Here is a 20,970-nt window from a genome sequence, read left to right as displayed (position 1 = left end):
TATATCAAATTAAATAACAAAACTTTAAAATATATCTAATAAATTTATTTTAAAAAAAGCGTGACATTTTTATACAATATTTTAAAAATTTTATGAAGAAATTAAATAAAAATAAGAGTCTAAAACTTATTTGGCATGCCATCTTCTTTTCATTCCATTGAATTATAAGTTAGTCTACTTTTACTTTCCTTATCGATTCTACTTTAAGAGATAATTGTTCATATATTGATAACAGATGTATGGATGCTCGAGAAAAAAGGTAGGTTGGTTCATGCAAGATATTAAGACCTACTACACTCCTCGGTAGATGACCTTTGAATTCCCCAACGTCCAACGACTATTCAAATGGATCCAAATCCTACCCACTAGCTATCGTTCTATGATTAGGTACTTTTATTCCAAAATGATTTGAACAATTGAACATTCGTCTATTTTGATGGTTCGATATGTTAGACGCATATGGAGGAGCAAATTTGGAAAGGGTGTCACAATCTTGAGTTAAGGCAAACAAATTAGACAAACTTTGAGAGAGAAGGGAAAATGTAGTATTAAATATAGAAAAACAAATCTATCTTTAATCTTATCCCAGTCGAGACCTTAATTATTTTTAAGAACGCTATTGAATAGGCCAAACTAACCTCTAGCTACTTTGATTCTCCTTGCTAGAGTTGCAAGTTGTATCATCCATTCAACGACCTTAAGCTTTTAACGTCATCAAGTTGAACCCTACGGTATTAACGAACAACCTTTGTTAATAGGTTGCAAGATTAATGGCTCATCAAAACTGTATTTAATCTACAAGATATTCAAAAAGTCACAGCAATATAAAATTTACTTGAACCTAACTACAATGCCAAGCAAGCAGAAAAAAACACAAAACTTAGCAACAAAATGCTAAAAATCCAAAAGTAATACAACTAAAGTAGCAACTGTAAAACTAGCACCAAAAAAATAGTATAACTTAACAAAAGTGTTTTCAAGTAAAAAATTTGTAAATAATTGAGATTTAATGGGATGAATTTAAAGATTGAGCTAGATTTATTCCGTTAGAGAAAACAATATTCTTTTTCTTGTTAAATCATAGGAAAAAAACATCACCACGTCATAACATGTTACATAAGCGCTCAACAAATCAGACCATCTTTCATGTTTTTCTATTGCATAAGTACGAGGAACCAAACTTAATTTTCAACAAGAAAATAGTTACCAAACGAACCATATCAATTCGTCACGAATTATTGGACGATTCACTCCATGAAGTATTTCATTTCTAAGCAGTGCCGCATACAAATCAATTTTTTTTTATCATGAACTGAAGACAAGTGCATAGGTTTTTACCTTGATTTTTCACCTTTACAAGAGTTGAAAGCTTGTGTACTACATCTGAGACTAGCTCCAAGCACAAAGAAAGGGCAATTGGCTACTAGTGACATGATTCATTCAACGATGACTGCTGCTTCCTGTAATGACATAAAACAGTTGAAGGATATGAAGCAAATAAAGGCCACTTTGCTAATTATTTACTGATTTGAAGTGAGAGGCATCCAAGGGGTTCTGATTTGATGAAGGGTTTGAGATATTGGAGGATGCTTTCTTAAGTCTTTGGTTCCGAATTCCCAACCAAAGCTTAATAATTTAAAACCATTGTTCTCCCGGGATGAGTGGGGTGGGTATGAGCATAATGCAAGGAGTAGGCCTCCATGCTTCAATTATAAGAAGATATTAAAATTGAGGTTTCTAATGGAACGGCCTAAACCTACGCCTAGCAGATATTGTCTTCTTTGGAATTTTTCTTTCAGGCTTTCCAAAACGTGCATGCTAGGGGAAAGTTTCCACACCCTTATAAAGAATGTTTCGTTCTCCTCTCTAACCAATGTGAGATCTCACAATTCACCTCCTTTCAGGGCCCAAAGTTCTCGCTGGCACTCGTTCTCTTCTCTAATTGATGTGGGACCCCTCAATCCACGCCCTTTGGGACCCAACATCTGGCACACCGCCTTGTGTCCACCTCCTCTTCGGGGCTCATCCTCCTCGCTGGCATATCGGCCAGTGTCTGGCTCCGATACCATTTGTAACAGCCTGAGCCCACCGCTAGCAAATATTGTCTTCTTTGGGCGTTTTTAAAACGCCTGCTAGGGGAAGGTTTCCACACTCTTATAAAAAAAGTTTTATTTTCATCCCCAACCGATGTGGGATCTCACAACTAATGCATCCAGCAAACAAATATGAACCGAAGAAGCTATAAAAAAGAAAGACTTCAGACAGAATTGGACAAATAAGAGGCGATTGGCAAACTGTCCATCAGATACAAGCACTAATCTGAAATATTTTTCGTAGTAGGCATGGATACTAGAAGTCCTCACCATTCTAAAGCTTCCATCGCCCGGGAAGCAGCCAACTTAGAAAGTTGAGATATTCCATCAAAGTTCTTTTGCTTCATAAACTCCTTATTAAATATTGCATCAGATAAAACTACCGAAGATGCTCCTTCTCTAATGTAGTCCCCAGTAGATTCTGTACAAATTTAGAAGTAACAAATGAATCTCAGAATCAGCTCAAGTTATATCAAACTGAAAAATAATTTCTAAGAACTGACTAGCCCAGAAAACAGAAACAGTGAACTGAAAAATGAAAAATGCGACACACGAACACAAGCTCTGAATTACTTTGTTTCAAGACCTCAACCAATTTAAGAAAGAACATAAGTTATAATATAACAGCCATCTTATGCTACTTTTGCAATCTTCTTAGTCAGAGTGTTTGAACATAAGCGTGCGTTTGGTTCGTAATTTAAAAAAAAAAATTGAAAACAAGAGATTCCATCAAAATTTTATTTCATGTTTGTAGTGTTTTTTTATATGTGTTTGGTAGTAGAATTAAGTCAAGTATAACAATTAAATTAATTACTCAAGATAAGCTTAAAGAAATATTTATAAACCATCAAAATAGTTGTAGTTACCAACTAAACATTAAATTGAATTTCAACTATTCTTAAGAACATATTTCATGTTATAAATTTAGTATAATTATTATTCAATATCATATCATTTATAAAATATTATATTATAAATATTTTAATTTAACAAAAGAAATGAGTTTATAGCATGAAATACTATATTTATTATGTTTTTTCGTTTCACAATTTACTTTCATTCTTTTAAATTTCAAATTCAAAATTAGAATACATTAAAAATACAAAAATGTTATTTTTCACAAGAATTTGGATCACAGAATTCAAAAACAGTTTTAAAAAATAAATCTACCAATCAGATATTTGCTTAATCCATTTGATTCAATGAATCTAAAAAGATAAAGAATGCATATCGGTAGAGTTAACTAGATGCTAATACAAAAACAAGTATGAGTTGGAGCTTAGGAGCAAAGAGTTAAAGTTGAGTACTGACCAATAGTTATGCCTTGAGAAGCAACCATTGAGATATGAGGAAATGGCTTCTTGAGGGCTGATATATATTTGATACCACCTAATGCAGAAACTGGATAAACCTACTTTTCAAGATTAAAAATCAAAATAAATCCATAAAAATTGATAAGGGTAGAACCATATTTTGATGTCAAAACCTTGCAAGCAAAAGAAAAATTGTAAGCACTCAAAGAACACAAAGCAATATAAATTACTTGCATAAGTTTTCTTTTATTATAATTCATAATTGTATACCAATCCAGTAATTCCCATTCAGATTTTTCCATGGGGATTAGTTGTACAGAAAAGCATCAAGAAATGAAAAGTATGTTTATGCAGGACATTTGTGTTTTTTATTTTAATGTATATGAGCATAGTTTTAATCACGTTTCACTTGTGATAAACCCAGAACTCTAGGAAATCAATGACCTCCCTAAATCAGACAAGAAATTTACTTACTTTAACAATCTGAGCGCCAGCTTCATATGCAGTCAGTACCTGTAAAGTATACACAACTACTTACAAAGGTAATTTAAAAGTTTCAAAAACTCTTTGTGGCAGAAGCAATGATTTCATATGTAAAAAGGAGGAATCCTTGAGAATTAGAAAGGGGCCAAAATTGTTATTCAATTACTTCTGTCGGGGTCATCACACCAGGTATATACAAGAATTCCCCTTCAATATCATCCATGATACCCTGTGAATCAGTAAAAATAATCTGAAAGGAGAAATATCTTCATAGTCTCTTTTAGTTGGAGTCAAAGACGAAAAATCACAATAGAAAAAGAAAACATGAAAAAGGGATAAAGAGGTTTCAACATATGCATGTAAAGGTCGCTGCGGCATAGAAGCAAAAGTAAATGTATGCTTACGTTCACCATAGTGGGACTCATTAGAAACTTGGCTCCAGCTTCGACAGCATTCTTTGCATCCTTAACATTAAGAACTGTCCCAACCTGCACAATATTTGGGAATCTTCAGAAGAACTCAACAGGTAACCATCCATCTTTTTTGAGGCTGACAAGTTGCATTTTAGTAAGCATTTAGATTAAAGATATAGTTCATCCTAACTCATCAAAGGTTCAAGGGAAAAGGCTTCACAAATTTTGACCTAGGACTGCCAAGGGAATATTACAAACATTAAGAAATCATCAACCGACAAACAGCAAAGAAAATAATTACTCCCAATGTTCTTGTAGGATAGTCTTGCAGCAACTGTTGTAGAACCTGTTTCAAATTTTATAACACAGAAAAAATAAATAAAAGAATGAGTCTGACAAATACTTACAATTAATAACAACTACAATGCAAGGAAAATATTCTCTACAACAACCTCAAGCACACCTGGCGTCGACATAACAATCTCCAGCTGCATAGCGACAGAAGAGGAAATACCTTAGAAACCATCAATCAATGCATTTGAAGGAAAGGGAAAAAAACTGTTTCGTTGAATAAAGTTGATGCTCTAGTCACTTTGATTATAATTTTTCATGCACTTGCCACTTACAAAAGCATCTTAGGGGCAATTTCTTTAACCTTTTTAAATTCTATTTATCATTTAGAAAGCACCAGCGATAAGAAATTATACATCAAAAGAATATTTGAATCTATCGGTGAATATTACTCATATCACCAATTCAAATACAATTTTCAATTACAGATTAATTGTGAACAATGAAAACTTTAAATTAAGAGCACTCACAACTGATACTCCACCATTTAGCGCAGCACAAGCAGCACTCATTGCCAGCTCTGCACTATAGTGAATTTAAAAAGAATTAAGATGCACACCAAGGCTCTAGATAACTCAAGACAAATGATATTGAATTTCTTGACACTAATAAACTTCGGCAGCCTAGACTTCTTTATATTAGAGAAAAAAACATGAAGGCGTGTTTGAGGGGTCTCTGAAGGACGCAGGAAGTTTGGCCAACTTTGATGCCTTTCTTTGGATCCACATCATTAACACTTTAGTAACTGATCTTTTATATGAAATGGCTAGGTTGGGAGCTCCTTCATCTAAGCCTACACATTTCAATTTCAATGCGTTTCCTTACTATTAAAAAAAACATCTGCAATGATTTCCAAAATTGAGGAGAGCATCTACTTTTGCAAACTATTGAAACTCAACATCTAATAAAACAATGAAAATGTATGTTACCATAAGGTTGGTATCTAACCCTTTTTAGTAATATAATCACGGAAATGGTTTATATAGATAACAGACCTTGCTATCATTTATTAGCTAATCAGTAAAACATACGTTGACAGTAAAGAGGACATTGGGTTTACCTGCTGGACATCAAGAACCAATAGTTCGATCTTGTGAAGCAGAGAGTTTTAAGAGAATCCAGCACCACGATATTCTAAAATGCAGAAAATGTTACATGAAAATGGGTTACCTGCTAGCGCGAAGGCAAGCAATAACTCCAGAATTGTAAATTGTTCTCAGGGTCTTGTCTTTGGGAGACACTGGTAGCTGACTAAAAGTACAAGAAACTCTAAAGCGAGCAAATGCGAAAGGGTTCCAACACCCAATAGCAGGCAAAGACCACATGCTGATGCTCCTAGAAACCAACATGTACTTCAAATATAGTCTTCTGGTCGTTAGAGAAGTGTTTTATTCCAGCCAATCAGATACACCGATGATGATGGATGTCACTTCAGCAGTCGTGGATTCAAGGGAATATCTACCATAGTGAAAAAATTTATAATGTTAATGGAAAAGAAAGGTGATGAACAATAAGATACACGAAATACTACCAGCAAATAAGTTATTTGTAAGTTGAAAGTTGATACGACAATTATAAGTGAATAAGCTGCATTTGTAAGTTGAAAGCTGATATGACAATTATAAATCAAGGGAAATGGACCAGAAGACAAAATTCAGGAATCCATATTTATTGATTGAACTAAAGATGCTCATATGGAAACCAGCAATACACAAGGAATGCAGCCCATGAGAATAATGTGAAGTAGCACGAGAGGATTACAATAGAGAAAATACTGTTTCAGAAAAAAGTGATCAGACAACAATGCAAACAAAGTACAAAATTCAAAGAGCAATGTGAAAATGATTCTGGATAATTAATTACACAAAAATATGTACATGACCTAATCTAACATCATGTCAAACTCACAGAAATTTGAAAACAATTTTCAGCAAAAAGTTTTTCTAAATTTCTGTTGCCCCCTCTCAAGTGGAGATTTTTGTTCAATGATCTTGGCTTCTTTTTTCCGCATGTTCTTCAATATTTCCACAAGTTCATGTATCTTATTTTCCGTAACAGAAGATCAGAGGAGTATGCTAAGTAAGCCTCTATTACATTGCCCATTGTGAGGATTTGGATTGTTCACAACGGTTGAATCTTTGAAGAGAAAGTTGGAGCCTCAAGGTTCCGTATATCTTACTCATTTCTCACCTCTAAATCATGTTTCTTAGATAACTGTATTAAAAAAATTTCAAGCCGATGAAGACCAAATGGGGCAACACTTCTATAAGCTTCACTCCTTGATAGATTTGGCAGTACCCTGCCTTGTTTCTTCTTTTCTAGTATTTTATTCTTCATATATATATCTTTGTTTTTTTCCACAGGAGAAAATAATAATGCCAACAACAAAAAGAAATACAAGGAATTACATAAATGTTATGAATTCAAGAAACATTAGTAACTAAACTTGAGGAAGTCTACTTAAAGACAAAAGAACGAGGGTCTGATGAAATCTAGTTGGTTAATATATAGACAATGATTACAAAAACAATATGAATTAGAAATTGCATAATGATTGGTAGCCTCGTCATTTATACTCACTCAAATGGAGAAGCTTCTCGTTGTAGATTTGTAAAGGCAGAATGATTGGTAGTCTTTCCTGTATCCATCTTGTCTTGGTTTTTCTTGTTCTTTTCTATTCTTTCTTTTCTCTTTTTTCTTCGTAAAAAAATGATAACAAGCTGCAGGGGTTTGACTTTTTCTCTTTTCTGATGTTCGACAAGGATCAATACTTGAATAAGAAAATGACTGCTTATCCTTCATGGAGGAGTAAATCCTCTATGGTTGACCTAAAGAAAGGCATGTTATCCTGTAGATAACAAATAGTCTACTCATTACCTGCTTAAAGTATCCCTTGCAGTTCAACTCTGTACTGTGGCTACAACCTTCATATGGAACCAATTTTTTGTGTGTACTTGAGAAACTGTGGTACCATACTTCAACAAGCAGGAACCAGGACCGACCACATCTTCACCTCCTAAAGTTTGCTGCTCAGTTGTTGACGGAACTGAGAGAATATTGATACAAGTGTCAATGTAGAACACAACTTTATCCTATTCATATTGGAGGTAAAAAATTATGAATGAATGCAGATGGATACTTGGGTATTTGAATGTTTGACGCCTATTGACTACCAGTAATCGTTGCACGAGCATAAACCACCCATGAAATGATGAAAACGATTAGAGTCTCTAATGACAATCTCCTTCTGAAGTAGCCTTGAAGCTAACTTCATGAAATTATGACAATCTACACAAATTCGGATGTTTTTCATAATCCTTATAGGAATACCGACACAACCCAAGTTGTTATCATTCATTACAGAAAAAACCAAAGCCAGCTTCTCGCTATGATGATATAGCTGCTCCTCTTTTTGCTCTTGTTCCACATCATGGATCGCTAAGCTTGTCTCGGGCACATAACCGATTTCCTTTAACCTCCCAATGAGCTCTTCAAGTTCATTGCATATTACCTCCCTCTCTGGATGATGGCGACCTCCGGATGCAAACTCATGTATTTGATTTTCTATTTCTACCCAACTTAATCCAGGTTCCTTTCTCACTCTAGACCCTTTCATTTCCATTCTAATTAAGTCTGCTTCATAAAAGCTACCACTTAAGCAATATAGATTTGACATTTGCACATAAGCTAAGGAATTGCTAGGATCTAACTCCTTCAATTTATCAGATGCTAATTTGGCCAATTGTGTTGCGCCATGCTTTTTACATGATCCCAGGAATGAACTCCAAACAACATAATCAGGTTCTATAGGCATTTTACTCATAAAATATTCAGCCTCTTTAATCCGACCAGATCTCCCCAAAATGTCAACCATGCAAGCATAGTGATCTAGTTGGCAAACAAGTCCATAATTTGTAATTGAATTAAAAAGCTTGGTCCCTTCTTCCACGAGCCCAGCATGGCTGCATGCTGAAAGAAGAGAGACAAATGTAGTAGAATCAGGTGGCACAGTCATCTTTGAAAAAAGCTGCAGAGCAATCTCAGCTTGGCCATGGACAGCATAGACCTTCATCATTGTGTTCCAAGAAACCAAATCGTGATGTTTCATTTGATCGAATACTTTCTTGGATGAAGTAATTGAACCACACCTCCCATAAGCATGAATCAAGGCATTGTTAATGACAGTGTCATCCTCAGACGTAGATTTAATTAGCAGTGAATGATATGTTGAAGCATGCTTCTCGGTTAGGAATCCAGCACAAGCCTTTAATACAATCGAAAAAGTGTGTCCATCTGGAGTTAAGCCTTCTTGTCGGAACTGACGAAAAAGGGAAAGTGTTTTCCCAGGGTCATGGTCGACAAAAGCTGTCATAATACTGGTCCATAAAACTATATCACGATTATATCCTGCTTCAATAAAAAGCCTATAACTATCCGTAATGTCCCCTCCAAGTTCAGCATAAGTTTTTACCAATGCAGTAATTATTTCAACTTCTGATGTGAAAGCAGTTTTTAATGCTTGACAGTGTAATTCACGACAAAAGCCCAAACCGAGATCAAGTTCATCCCAATTGCAGAGACTTATGGAAGACAAAGTGCTTAAAAGTGTTGCACGATCAAATCCAATTCCTTTATGATTCATTTGCATAAATAAATGGACAGCTCGATTTCCATGTTTTCGGAAACAAAACCCTGCAATCATCGAGTTCCATGTTATAAGGCTGGGATTTTCTATGCTCTTGAACATAGTCCAAGCATCATCTTTACCGTCATTAAAAGCACCACCTTTAAAGTAACTCTTGCTATACATGGTAATAAGAGCATTTGCAACATAAACGAAAGCATCTAGTGACCTTTTCAAGGCAAACCCATGTACCTGCCGCCCACGCTCACCATCATGGTCACCAAACGAGGTAAGCAAACTTGCAACTGTAAACTCATTTGGCCTGTGATCTACCAACATTCTCGAAAATATAAGGAAGCACTCATCCACATGGTCATACTGAGAAAGTCCCGAGATAAGCACAGTCCAAGAGACAAGGTTTCTCCTAGGCATCTCATTGAATAATTGGTAGGCATAGTCTAAATGACCACATTTACAGTACATGTTGATAAGGTGATTGGTAACAAAGAGATCAAATGAGCCCATGGGATCAAGGGACATCATGTAACGGTGTAGTACCGCACCTTCCCGGAGGCAGCGGAGGCGTGCACAAGCATGGAAGAGATACGCATAGGTCTGGAGGGAATGAGGCTGTCTAGAGTAAAACAGTGAAAGAGCCTGCTCAAGGTGGCCACGCGTGGAAATCACGTTTGATCCAAATAGATAGTCACGACGAAAATCTTCTGTCCTAAAAGACACGATATCACCTTCTGGCCCCGACCTCCAGAATCTAAGTTGGGAACCAAAAGCATACTTACTTGGGTACAAAACCAAATTCCGTTTGGCAAGAAATCGAAAATGAATTGTCGTGAGTTTCATGAGGTCAATGAACCTATCAGCCTAAATAAACAGATAGAACATTATTGTACCTCTCAGGCATTTCATCAAACATTTAAAATACAAAAACTCAGCACCTCAATTTTCACCAACACATCACGAAAAAAAGAAACCACTTATAAGCTTCCAAAGAAACACTCCAGAATTTCACTTCCACAAACACAAATATAAATCTACAAATTACCCTTTGCTCATTGACATTCTCTTATCTCGATAAGCCACTTAAAATTCAAACTCAATAAAGAAAAGGGTTCTTCTGAAACGCTCTTCCCTTCATTCCGATTACAACATGAAAACATTCAGGTTTAGCAGACGAGGGGAAACAGTATATATACACACATAGGAATAAACATTGAAGAAATAAGTGCGTAAAGTTGTATAAATGTAGTTATGAGCTCAACATACGAAGAAACTGAGGAAGAAATGGACTCGCAAGCAAACAATAAAGAAACTTGCGAATTTGGTGGAGTTGAGGAGGAAGACCTTAACAGATTTTTAGCAGAGAAAACGGCATTGATTTGCGAGCCCACGGAGAGAGGCGATGGACTGGTTAGAGCGCGAAGGGGAAGTCGGAGTGTATAAAATAATAAAATAATGGAAGCTTAATTTTTATCATATATTTATCATTTTAAAAAATTTCATCTTTTTATTCTCTTCATTCCTTATTTAATTTTTTTACATTATTCATAATTATTTATTTTAATGTTATCATTAAAAATAACATGAAACAATTCACAAAGCGGGTTAATTAATTAATTTAAATTAACATTTTTTATAAGTTTTTATTGCATCACTCACAATTCAAATTGATTTTTTTTTATTAGTCTATTCTCTCGATTCCATTTTTTTTTTATTGGTAATATTTAGATTCAATTAAATATTAAATATTATAGTTGCCATTTTCCAAAAACACCCCGCACGAAATGGGAGGGAGCCAAGGAGTTAATGTGGGCTGGCCGACCTTTAGGGTTTAACTTGGTTTGGGCTCTAGGAACTAGGCCCACTTTATCGAAGCATAGGCCTTTTTGGGTTTTAATTGGGTTGGGCTTCTAGGAAGTAGGCCCATTATCAGCCAGCACAGCCTTTTGGGTTCAGGGCTTCTATGACCCGGACCCACCAGCTCCAAGCAAGTATCCAAAATAATCCAAAATAATCCATGATTAAAAACATAAAATTGGATTGAATAAACCCATACATTTTTTTCTACTTCTTCCTTAATAATTTTGTCCTTCCCCTACAGACTCTGGTGGGGTGGGTTCTCTTAACCAAGCAGTCTGGTGGGGTGGGTTCTCTTAACCAAGCCACTGCCTATGAGTCGCCAGCCCATTCTTCAACAGGCACGCGGTCAGAATCTTGGTCTTTGCTTAGAAGCATAGAGTTTCATGTTCTATTTCACTCCCAATGGAAGTTCTTTTCACCCTTTCCTCACGGTACTACTTCATTATCAATCACGAAAGAGTATTTAGCAAATTGAAAATTGAAAATTTAAAGATTTATTTGACAAATAAATATAAAGAAAAAATTAAAAATTTTAAAATCCAATGATACAAAGCTTAAATATTTTATGTGCTTTAAATCTTAAATATTTTAGTAGAAAACATAATTTACCAAAACAATAGCAAAGAAAATCACAAATATCTCATCCACAAACATTTTAATTAACATTTCAACAGAAATCCGAAGACTGACTCAGCTCAATTTCTATTGAATCCTGGACACCTAATTCTCTCAGACCCTAATTTCTTGAACACTTGTTTTTTTTTTTTTTTTTTTTTTTTTTTAACAACCCTAACAAGATTTTTGGCTTTTTCCGAAGCGAAATGTGCAAGAGATGCATCTTCCCTCACCCCTCAAACCCAAAACCCAACCTTTAGATTTCAAACGAAGTCTCTCACTTAGTTTTCTCTCAATGCCATTAAAATAAAAGGATTAGAGAAGTGAAGTTCACCCATTACAACCATCCTTCAATGGCAGTTGTTGCTATATGCGTTATTTGTTATGACCAAGCAGTATGAAGACAGTCCTCCCACGAGCCATACTTTGAACTAAAACTGCCACCGCCGTTCTGTCGAGCATACTCCGAAATGACATCTCGAGCACACATGTCCCATGTCCTGGCCATTTCACTTATAGAGAATGGATGTGCAAGGCTTCGGACAGACATGTTGAACTTTTCCCTTGCCTGCAATGAAAGGTCTTCGCAACCTGTTGGACTGAAAAAAAGAAGTGAATTTATAAGTTAAAGGATGAAATGTGTTATGGTTTGGGATTCTTGTATCAAGTTTATGCAAAACTGTGCCTCACACTATTGAGGACATATTCTATTTATATTGGCAAAAGATTAACTAATAGATCCGATTTCATAGGAAACTAACGAAGTAAGCCTATTCTTATGGCATGACTAACTTCAAGCTATTCTAATGGATTGACCAATTCTAACAGTCCCCTTCAATCCCAACAAGTCTTGTACATGTTGAGATTGTTACAATGTGTAGTAAAAGGAGTTTTAGACAGTGGTTTTGTCAGGATATCAGCTACTTGATCACTTGATGAAATGAACCGAACTTCCATTGCTTTACGTGCTACTTGTTCTCGAACAAAATGAAAATCAACTTCAATATGTTTCGTTCTAGCATGAAATACTGGATTTGAAGTTAAATATGTAGCTCCGAGGTTGTCACACCAGAGGCGAGGAGCCTTTGATTGATACACGCCCAGTTCCTTCAGTAATGACTTGATCCAAATCATTTCTGCAGTAAGATTCGCAATGGCCTTGTATTCTGCTTCGGTGCTTGATCTTGACACTGTAGCCTGTTTTCTGGAACTCCATGAGATTAGATTTGCTCCAAGAAATACAGCAAAGCCGCTAGTTGAACGTCGATCATCGGGACAACCAGCCCAATCAGCATCAGAAAACCCCGACAACATCATGGTTGATTTCTGAATTTTCACTCCTAATGCTAGTGTGCCTTTAACATAACGAAGAATTCTCTTCACAGCACCCCAATGAGCATCAGTAGGTGTATGAAGATATTGACACACTTTATTGACAGCAAATGCCAAATCAGGCCTAGTCATTGTCAAATATTGTAGTGCTCCCACTGTACTTCTGTATTTGAATTGTTCTTCAGCTGATAAGGGTATTCCTTGTTCTCTGAATAATTTTTCAGCAGAACCCATTGGTGTAGACATAGGTTTGCATTTTTCCATGTTTACTCTTTTCAACAAATCTAAAGCATATCGTCTCTGTGACAGTATGATACCATCTCGTGTTTTCTTGACTTCAATACCCAGAAAATACTCAAGATCACCCAAATCTTTTACTGCAAAATCTATTTTCAATTTCTGAATCAACCTTTCGGTTGCTTGATCAGAGGAGCTCACAATAATTATATCATCAACATAGATGAGCATATAGATAGTTATCTCTCTGTTTTTGAGAATAAAAAGAGATGAATCAGCTACTGAAGCCTTGAAGCCTAACTCAATAAGTTTTCCAGTCAACCTTGAATGCCAAGCTTTTGGGGCTTGTTTCAGGCCATAAAGGGCTTTCTTGAGCTTGCATATGTAATTCTTTGGTTTGGCTGAGTCTTGAAATCCTGGTGGTTGTCGCATGTACACTTCCTCTTTCAGAATTCCATGCAAAAATGCATTTTGGATATCAACTTGTCTCATATTCCAGCCCTTGGTTACTGCTAGCGAAAGAATGACCCTGATTGTTGACGGTTTGATCACAGGGCTAAAAGTATCAGTGTAATCAACACCAAATCTTTGCTTGAATCCTTTGGCAACTAATCTTGCTTTTAATCTTTCAACTGACCCATCTGCTTTTCTTTTCACTTTATACACCCATTTACTATCAATGAGATTTATTCCAGGTTTGGGTGGAACTAGATCCCAAGTGGCATTTCGTTTTAGCGCTGAGAGCTCATCATTCATTGCTCCTCTCCATCTTGGATGTTGCATGGCTTCCTGCAGGTTTCGAGGTTCAGTAGCAGTCTCTATGATCGGAGTTGTGATAGTTACAGCGCTTGCGAATTTTCTTGAGGTTTCTGAATATCTGATAGTTCCATCAGTGAATTGTTTAGCTTGTACAATGTTATTTCTCAACCTTGTTCGCATTGGATGTTGACTAGCTGCTTCAGTTGGTTGATCAGACACATGTTCATGAGTTTGGTTTTGAGCATTGATCGAACTGCTCTCAGCTTCATATTCTGCAATTTCCTCTGAACTTCTTGTATTATCTGCAGAAGATAAGCTGACACCAGACAAGTTGTCACTAGCAATATTATCAGTTTGACCATCATTCATATGGGAATTACTAACAACTGGTTCAATATCTGTAAGAGCATTTTCAGTGTAAAAACTAGCAAGTTTGGCTAAGGCTGGAAGTAGAACAGGATGATGTGGATTTGTGGTTTTGTTTGGTGGCTTAGATTCTTCAAAAGGAAAAATATTTTCATCGAAAACCACGTCTCTAGAGATGTAAATACGTCCTGTACTTCTATTTAAGCATTTATATCCCTTATGAGAAGAACTATAACCCAAGAATATACATCTAGTAGTTCTGAAACTCAGTTTCTTGTTGTTGTAAGGCCTTAAATTAGGCCAGCAAGCACAGCCAAACACCCTAAGCATGGAGTAGTCTGGACTTTTACCAAACAATTTATGAAGTGGTGTGTCTTGTTGTATGGTTCGGCTGGGCATTCTATTTATAAGAAAGCAAGCTGTGTTGAAAGCTTCATCCCAGTAGGATAGAGGCATGTTGGCTTGAGCGAGTAAAGCAAGGCCAGTTTCTACAATGTGTCTGTGTTTTCTTTCGACTAACCCATTCTGCTGGTGTGTGTGAGGACAGGAGATATGATGTTCAATGCCTGTGGATTTGAAATAATTGTGTAACCGATGGTATTCACCCCCCCAATCTGATTGGACGGAGCGAATTTTGGTATTTAGCATAGTTTCAACATGTTTTTGAAATTGAAGGAACACAGACTCAACATCAGATTTGCATCTCAGAAAGTAAATCCAAACATAACGACTAAAATCATCAACAAAGGAAACATAATATTTGGAATTATTTACTGACGCAATGGATGGACCCCATACATCAGTGTGAATTAATTGAAGGGGTGCTGTAGATACATGCTGAGAAGAACCAAATGGCAATTGATGTGCTTTCCCTAATTGACAAGCATTACAAATTGAGGAAGAGGGAATATTAGTATCTATAGCTAAATTATTATCTTGTAGAATTCTAATGGTAATTGGAGATGCAGGGTGCCCTAGCCTTCTGTGCCATTGTTCTTTCGAAAGTTTGGCTGTCAGCAAGGCTTGACTGAAATTATGCGGTAGAACGTATAGGCCATTCTTACATCTACCGTGGAGCAGGAGTTTCTTCGTGACTCGGTCCTTAACCAAAAAATAGTTTGGGTGAAATTCTACAACAGCATTATTATCAGATGCTAGTCTTTGTACTGAAATTAGGTGCTTATTGATTTTAGGAGCATATAGGATATGTTTCAGAACAAGAGATGAACCAGAAATTAATGAATTCCCAATATGAGAGATAGACAAACCTGCGCCATTTGCAACCTGAATTTGGTCGGTGCCAGTGTAGCGTTCTCTGGTGGTAAGCCTCTCTAGGTCATTGGTGATATGATCTGTGGCTCCAGTGTCAACATACCAGTTTGTGTCACTAGTGTATCCACTAGTTGCCAAAGCTGCTTGTTTGAGATTATTTTCGGCTTGATATGCCTGATCAAATCTGTGCCAGCATTGCAAAGCATCGTGATTGGGCTTACCACAAATCTGACAGACAATGCCTGAGCTGCTTTGTGTCTTTGATGGTTGACGTCCAGGATTGTTCACAGTACGCCTTGATTGTCCATGACCACTATTTAACTGACGACTACGACCGCGACTACCTCGACCTCCATTGGCACCTCCACGAATGGATATCCTATTGACATTGTTAGCAGATGAAAGTTGCTCAAATGTACCCTTACGCAAGTGCCGCATCTCATAGCTCAGCATGTGAGCATACACGTCGCTGACAGTGTATACATCTGTTCTGGTTGTAATGCTTGTGACTAGAGGATCATAATCTGGACCAAGTCCTTGCAGCATGTAGGCGATGAGTTCTTCATCCTCTATTCGCTTGCCAATGGCAGCAAGTGTATCACCAAGATGTTTTACTTTACGAAAGTAGTCAGCAATTGTCATGTCCTTTTTCTGGATAGTAGAGAGTTCCATACGGATCTGCATTGCTCTTGCTCGAGATGTGGAAGCAAATTGTCGCTCCAGCGTAATCCAGGCTTCTCGTGCAGTGGTGATTCCAACCATCGTGCTGAGAACCTCCTCAGTGACTGATGAGTTGATGAGGCTGAGTACCAGCTGGTCCTGGGGGTACCAGACTGTGAACTCAGGGTTGATGATAATTTTGCGATTCCCTGTTTCTTCACTTGGTTCAACGGCGATCGTCTGGCTTGGTGCAGGCATGGATCCATCCACAAAACCAACAAGGTTTTGGCTACGCAAGTAGGGAAGGATTTGGGTAGACCACAGTAGATAATTTTCTTGTGTAAGCTTAACACTAATCACCTGACTGATCGACGGAGAAGACATTGTGTTTGTTGGGATTGACATGTTTAACAGCAGAGGCTATGGATCTCGTGGATCTTATTTCTGCTCTGATACCATATCAAGTTTATGCAAAACTGTGCCTCACACTATTGAGGACATATTCTATTTATATTGGCAAAAGATTAACTAATAGATCCGATTTCATAGGAAACTAACGAAGTAAGCCTATTCTTATGGCATGACTAACTTCAAGCTATTCTAATGGATTGACCAATTCTAACATCTTGAGAATAGAAAGTCCAATAACCTATGAATTCAGAGTAAAGTTCTCGTACAACTATTAGAAGTGTTTTCCAATGGACATATTAAGTGGTCCTAATGGGCTTATAAACTTTTATAGCCGAAAAGTCGAATGATCAATGCATTTGAGCTAAAGTACCAATTGAAAACACCTCATAAACGTCAATATGAGCATAACTCAACCAGGTAAATGAGATATAGCCTTGTTCTCCTAATCGACAAAGTTGTCCGACTCAAATTCAACATCTTTAGATGTATACCACATTCTTGTGTTCGTGCCCTTTTGATTCATTGTGGTTCCCATAAATTAATAAGGTTGCAAAAAAAAAATGTGAATCTAATAAACTAGAAAATCAATATCAACCAAAAAAGGCTCATCTAATAATATCAGATACGAGTGAGGTCACTGGACGACAATGCATGAATAGCAAAGCCAAAATCAAATGAAGGATTGGATGTTGCAAAAGGGAAATAAGAACCTCAAGTATAAAAGCTCAAATCATATGATGGTATCATAAGAGAATTCTTGCTATTAAATAGGAGAAAGGATAAATCCTCTTACCAAGCTTCCATCTTGAATATTGGAGAAATGTGCGGATAGCCTATGGGAACAAGCAACTTTAAGGGTTGCATTGCCAACTGCATGTCATATGAATAAAATAAGAAAGATGGAGCGGAGTAATTAATACTAGGTCTAAGTAAAGAACTACTTTGGTCCTTTTACCTTTTGGTCCCAATACTTCTAAAAAATTTACTTTCAACTTTTGTTCATTCTCGTCCATGTACTCTAAAAATGCTTATTTTAGTCATTGTCCTTTTGAATAGTGACCATTTTCATTCCATTTCAAAGTTTTAACAAAAATTTTATACACAATTGCAACTGTTTAATTCAAATTTATGAATTTATGGCTATACTTTAAGAATTTTTTTTCAAAGCAACTCTTTGATAAAAATTTACACAGTGTAATGCCGAAATTTTGATTTTAAAAAAAAGATAAAAATGAAAATGAATGGACCAAAATGAACTAAAGTTGAAAGTACATGGACCAAAATAAACATTTAAAACATACATGTACCAAATGAATCAAAGCTAAAAGTACATGAACCAAAATAATATTTGATTAACAAATCATATTATATATAAATTGGCTCAAGTACCTGAATAGCTGAAGTTTGGTGTGAGATTAAATGTGAAAGGGTACACACAGCACCAAAAGAACATTCGACTAAGATCCCTTCACTTTTGCCAATTGTAGCTGCAGGATCCGTCGTTACCATATCTTTGTCACAAATAGACACCTCTGTATAAATCAGCTGCTCATTTATCCTCCTAATTTCTTCCAATAAAGATTGCTTCACTGGCAATGAAAACCCGTGCCAATTCGAATGTTTGGGAGTCTATATTAACATATGCATTTGAAAGAATATCAAAGAAATATGTCGTCAATAATAGGAAGTTGAACAAAGTAGTTGTTTGATACCACAAGACTAATTGTGTTCAAGATATTATAACAATGAAATATAAAATTACCCCCTAAATTTTTCTTTTAAAAATACACTTATTCTTTCAAAAGTTACAATATTACACTTCATCTTTCACAAACGTTTGAACCCTACCTTTAGAGTAGAATTCCTTTAAAATTTGAATGGAAGTTGGAGTATGAAACGGTGAGGGGTGACCTAAAATGAAAATTTGAATCACCGAATTGTTCTAGGTCATTGCCACACCTTTCTAAGCCCCTATTTCCATTCGAAATTCCAAAGTATTTCTATAGTAAGGATAGTTTCGAAATTTTAATGAAAGGTCAAGAGTAATATTGCAACTTTTGAAAGAATATGGTATATATAATTTAGCTATTATAATTTCTCATACATATTATCCTTCATATATGTACTCTATGCATCGGTCAAGATGTATCAAATAAAATAAAGGATCTGGTCAAAACTATCATTGATGGATCTAGTTAATCACTTTTGAGGTTTAAAGTTAATTTAACATTCATGAGTAAAGTGCTTCACACTTTATTTTCTCCAATTAATCAAATAGAATATTCACAAAATTTATCAAAATTAAGCTCATAGTTATTACTAATTGCCAGTTCATGATCACATTTGCGAAAAGCACTTATTGGTTTCCTCCTGCAATTTTATCTTTCAAGTTCAAATCATAGAAATAAATCAAATAGATAGTCGTTAATCCAACATAACTCAGTGAATGAAACACCAATTACCATCAAAGGGTTGATGATTCGATTCTCCACAAACAAATTGAACGGGACAAAAGAAAAAAGCAAATATATGGCCACTCACCTCAATTATTCTTGACCTTTGAGTAAATAATGAACTCAAGTCAAAGCCTTCACAATCCATCAAACATCTGTAGTGTCTTGTTCTCCTTGATCCAATAGTGCCTCCAAATCTTGAACATTTTCTTCTCAGACGAGATGCAACGGTGCCCGCCAAATCCATGCCAACTGCACCTTTTGACTTGTTAAGAGGTGCTGATGAAGATACTCTATCAGTCATACAGACAATAGAATCTATGTCACTAACAGAAGCACTTAACGCTTTAGGTGACATTACGTTTACCTGAGATTGAGCCAAGAACAGCATTTCTATGATGTACATAAAAATTTGTTCTTAAGAGAAATGAAACTGAAAAACCTTTTCCAACGAACCATCTTAATCAAACGTTGAAGAGGAGTAACACAGCACTTGTCATTATCACGATCTGAATCTGTTACCTCCTCCAAAAGGGATGAAGGTGACATTCCAGGGGTGGAGACGATGAACGCCTTTTCTGCTTGAGCAGCATCATTTACAATTGGTGGGTAGAGAAAATCCTCCAAAGCCTTCTCGAAATCAACTAACAAAAGCAAAGGCAAAACTTTAGGGCATTTTTGGGATAGATTTAGAAAGGATTAAAATCACTTATGTCATTTCTAAATCACTTCAAAACATACATTTAATCATTTAAAAACAATTATGGAATGATAATTTAAGGCATGCTTTGAAATGAAAATGACAAAAGTACTTTTAACCACTCCCAAACATAAATTTAGTAGGAAAAAAAGTTGCTGAGAATGTAAACAGGATAATACAAGAAAATAATTGGAAATCCTCGACTTGGTTAACTTGTTCTTTGCAATAACCCACCAAGAAACGTCACAACCAGTGGTTACTGAACAAGGAACAGTTCTAAGACATCGTACTCGAAACAATTTCTCCAAAAATTTTCCACAGCGAACAAACTTAATTGAGCAGATCAAAGAATGAATACAGTATATAGTTGAAATTTCTCGATACCTAAAACTTTTACTACTAATACCCCATTCAATGACCATTTTGTTTTAAACACATTTGAATTCTAAATCAAATTTCAAAACAAAGCCAAAATTTTAAGAACTACTTTGATTATTTTTCAAAAACTGACTGAGTTTTTAAAACGTTTTCAGAAAGTAGGTGATAAAAGTAACAAAACTATGAGTGTAAGTAGTCTTTATAGGCTTAATTTTCAAAAACAGAAAACCAAGAACAAAAATATTAATCAAACCCGGCCTAAGCAATTGCCTTCATCGAGTTATAACTAAGTGAGGCATTCATGTAAAGAAACTTCAACAGCCATCCAATTTCATTTTACTCTTTTGAAGGAACAGAAATCGGTACTCAATTCCTCACCGCTTCCATTTTCAAGTAAACCAGGCAACATTATCCTCCACTTCCTGTAAGCTAATTTCCAAAAATCGCCCAAATAGATCTCGAAGATCCTTTCACCTGAACATGCAACACAATCAATCATAAAGATATAGCTAAGAAATGTGATTCAATCGAAGTTCCACAATTTCACTGTAGGATCACTTTCACTCACCATCACACCATCCCAAGTAAGAAAAAGAAAAAAAAAAAAAAAAAAAAAAAAAAAAAAAAAAAAAAAA

General features: G+C 35.9%; 2 protein-coding genes and 1 non-coding gene across 10 annotated transcripts in view; all 3 read right to left on the bottom strand.

Annotated features, from left to right (window-relative positions):
- Positions 1-408: 408 nt before the first annotated feature.
- On the bottom strand, positions 409-10,728 carry LOC111486594 (pentatricopeptide repeat-containing protein At1g71420). 8 transcript variants are annotated; one of them, XM_023133777.1, is made up of 13 exons: positions 10,637-10,722; positions 7,234-7,699; positions 5,824-6,111; positions 5,124-5,178; positions 4,755-4,790; positions 4,604-4,648; positions 4,294-4,377; positions 4,056-4,118; positions 3,881-3,919; positions 3,405-3,504; positions 2,364-2,514; positions 1,339-1,460; positions 412-726 (listed from the first exon to the last, which is right to left on the bottom strand). In XM_023133777.1, exons 3-12 carry the CDS (start codon positions 6,000-6,002, stop codon positions 1,424-1,426), a joined length of 789 nt encoding a protein of 262 aa, XP_022989545.1. In that variant the 5' UTR covers positions 6,003-6,111; positions 7,234-7,699; positions 10,637-10,722; the 3' UTR covers positions 412-726; positions 1,339-1,423. The 8 variants fall into 8 exon arrangements, with proteins under 8 accessions (XP_022989550.1, XP_022989545.1, XP_022989539.1 ...); XM_023133771.1 differs by lacking the exon at positions 7,234-7,699 and having other exon boundaries at positions 10,637-10,728; XM_023133774.1 differs by lacking the exon at positions 10,637-10,722 and having other exon boundaries at positions 7,234-7,800.
- A 1,048-nt stretch (positions 10,729-11,776) lies between these two features.
- LOC111482923 (mediator of RNA polymerase II transcription subunit 15a-like) overlaps positions 11,777-20,970 on the bottom strand; it is a 10,123-nt gene continuing 929 nt past the window's right edge. Inside the window, exons 2-7 of the mRNA XM_023128971.1 lie at positions 20,714-20,809; positions 19,714-19,901; positions 19,346-19,624; positions 18,194-18,433; positions 17,598-17,674; positions 11,777-12,366 (exon numbers count right to left, since the gene is read on the bottom strand). Of these exons, the coding sequence (XP_022984739.1) occupies positions 12,150-12,366; positions 17,598-17,674; positions 18,194-18,433; positions 19,346-19,624; positions 19,714-19,901; positions 20,714-20,809 (1,097 nt within the window). The 3' untranslated portion in view covers positions 11,777-12,149. The remainder of the gene's footprint in view (positions 12,367-17,597; positions 17,675-18,193; positions 18,434-19,345; positions 19,625-19,713; positions 19,902-20,713; positions 20,810-20,970) is intronic.
- On the bottom strand, positions 16,174-16,309 carry LOC111494207. Its single transcript, XR_002720152.1, has one exon. It is a non-coding gene; the product is annotated as a small nucleolar RNA Z247 (small nucleolar RNA).

Source organism: Cucurbita maxima, unplaced genomic scaffold (genome assembly GCF_002738345.1).
Source record: "Cucurbita maxima cultivar Rimu unplaced genomic scaffold, Cmax_1.0 Cma_Scf00001, whole genome shotgun sequence".
Taxonomy (NCBI): Eukaryota; Viridiplantae; Streptophyta; class Magnoliopsida; order Cucurbitales; family Cucurbitaceae; genus Cucurbita; species Cucurbita maxima.
The sequence above is the reverse complement of the archived record's forward strand: the minus strand, read 5'-3'. Positions and strand labels throughout refer to the sequence as shown.

What these genes read in the sequence shown, in the direction of transcription:
- LOC111486594 (XM_023133765.1), bottom strand. Translation starts at nt 10,135, where the DNA reads ATGAAACTCACGACAATTCATTTTCGATTTCTTGCCAAACGGAATTTG.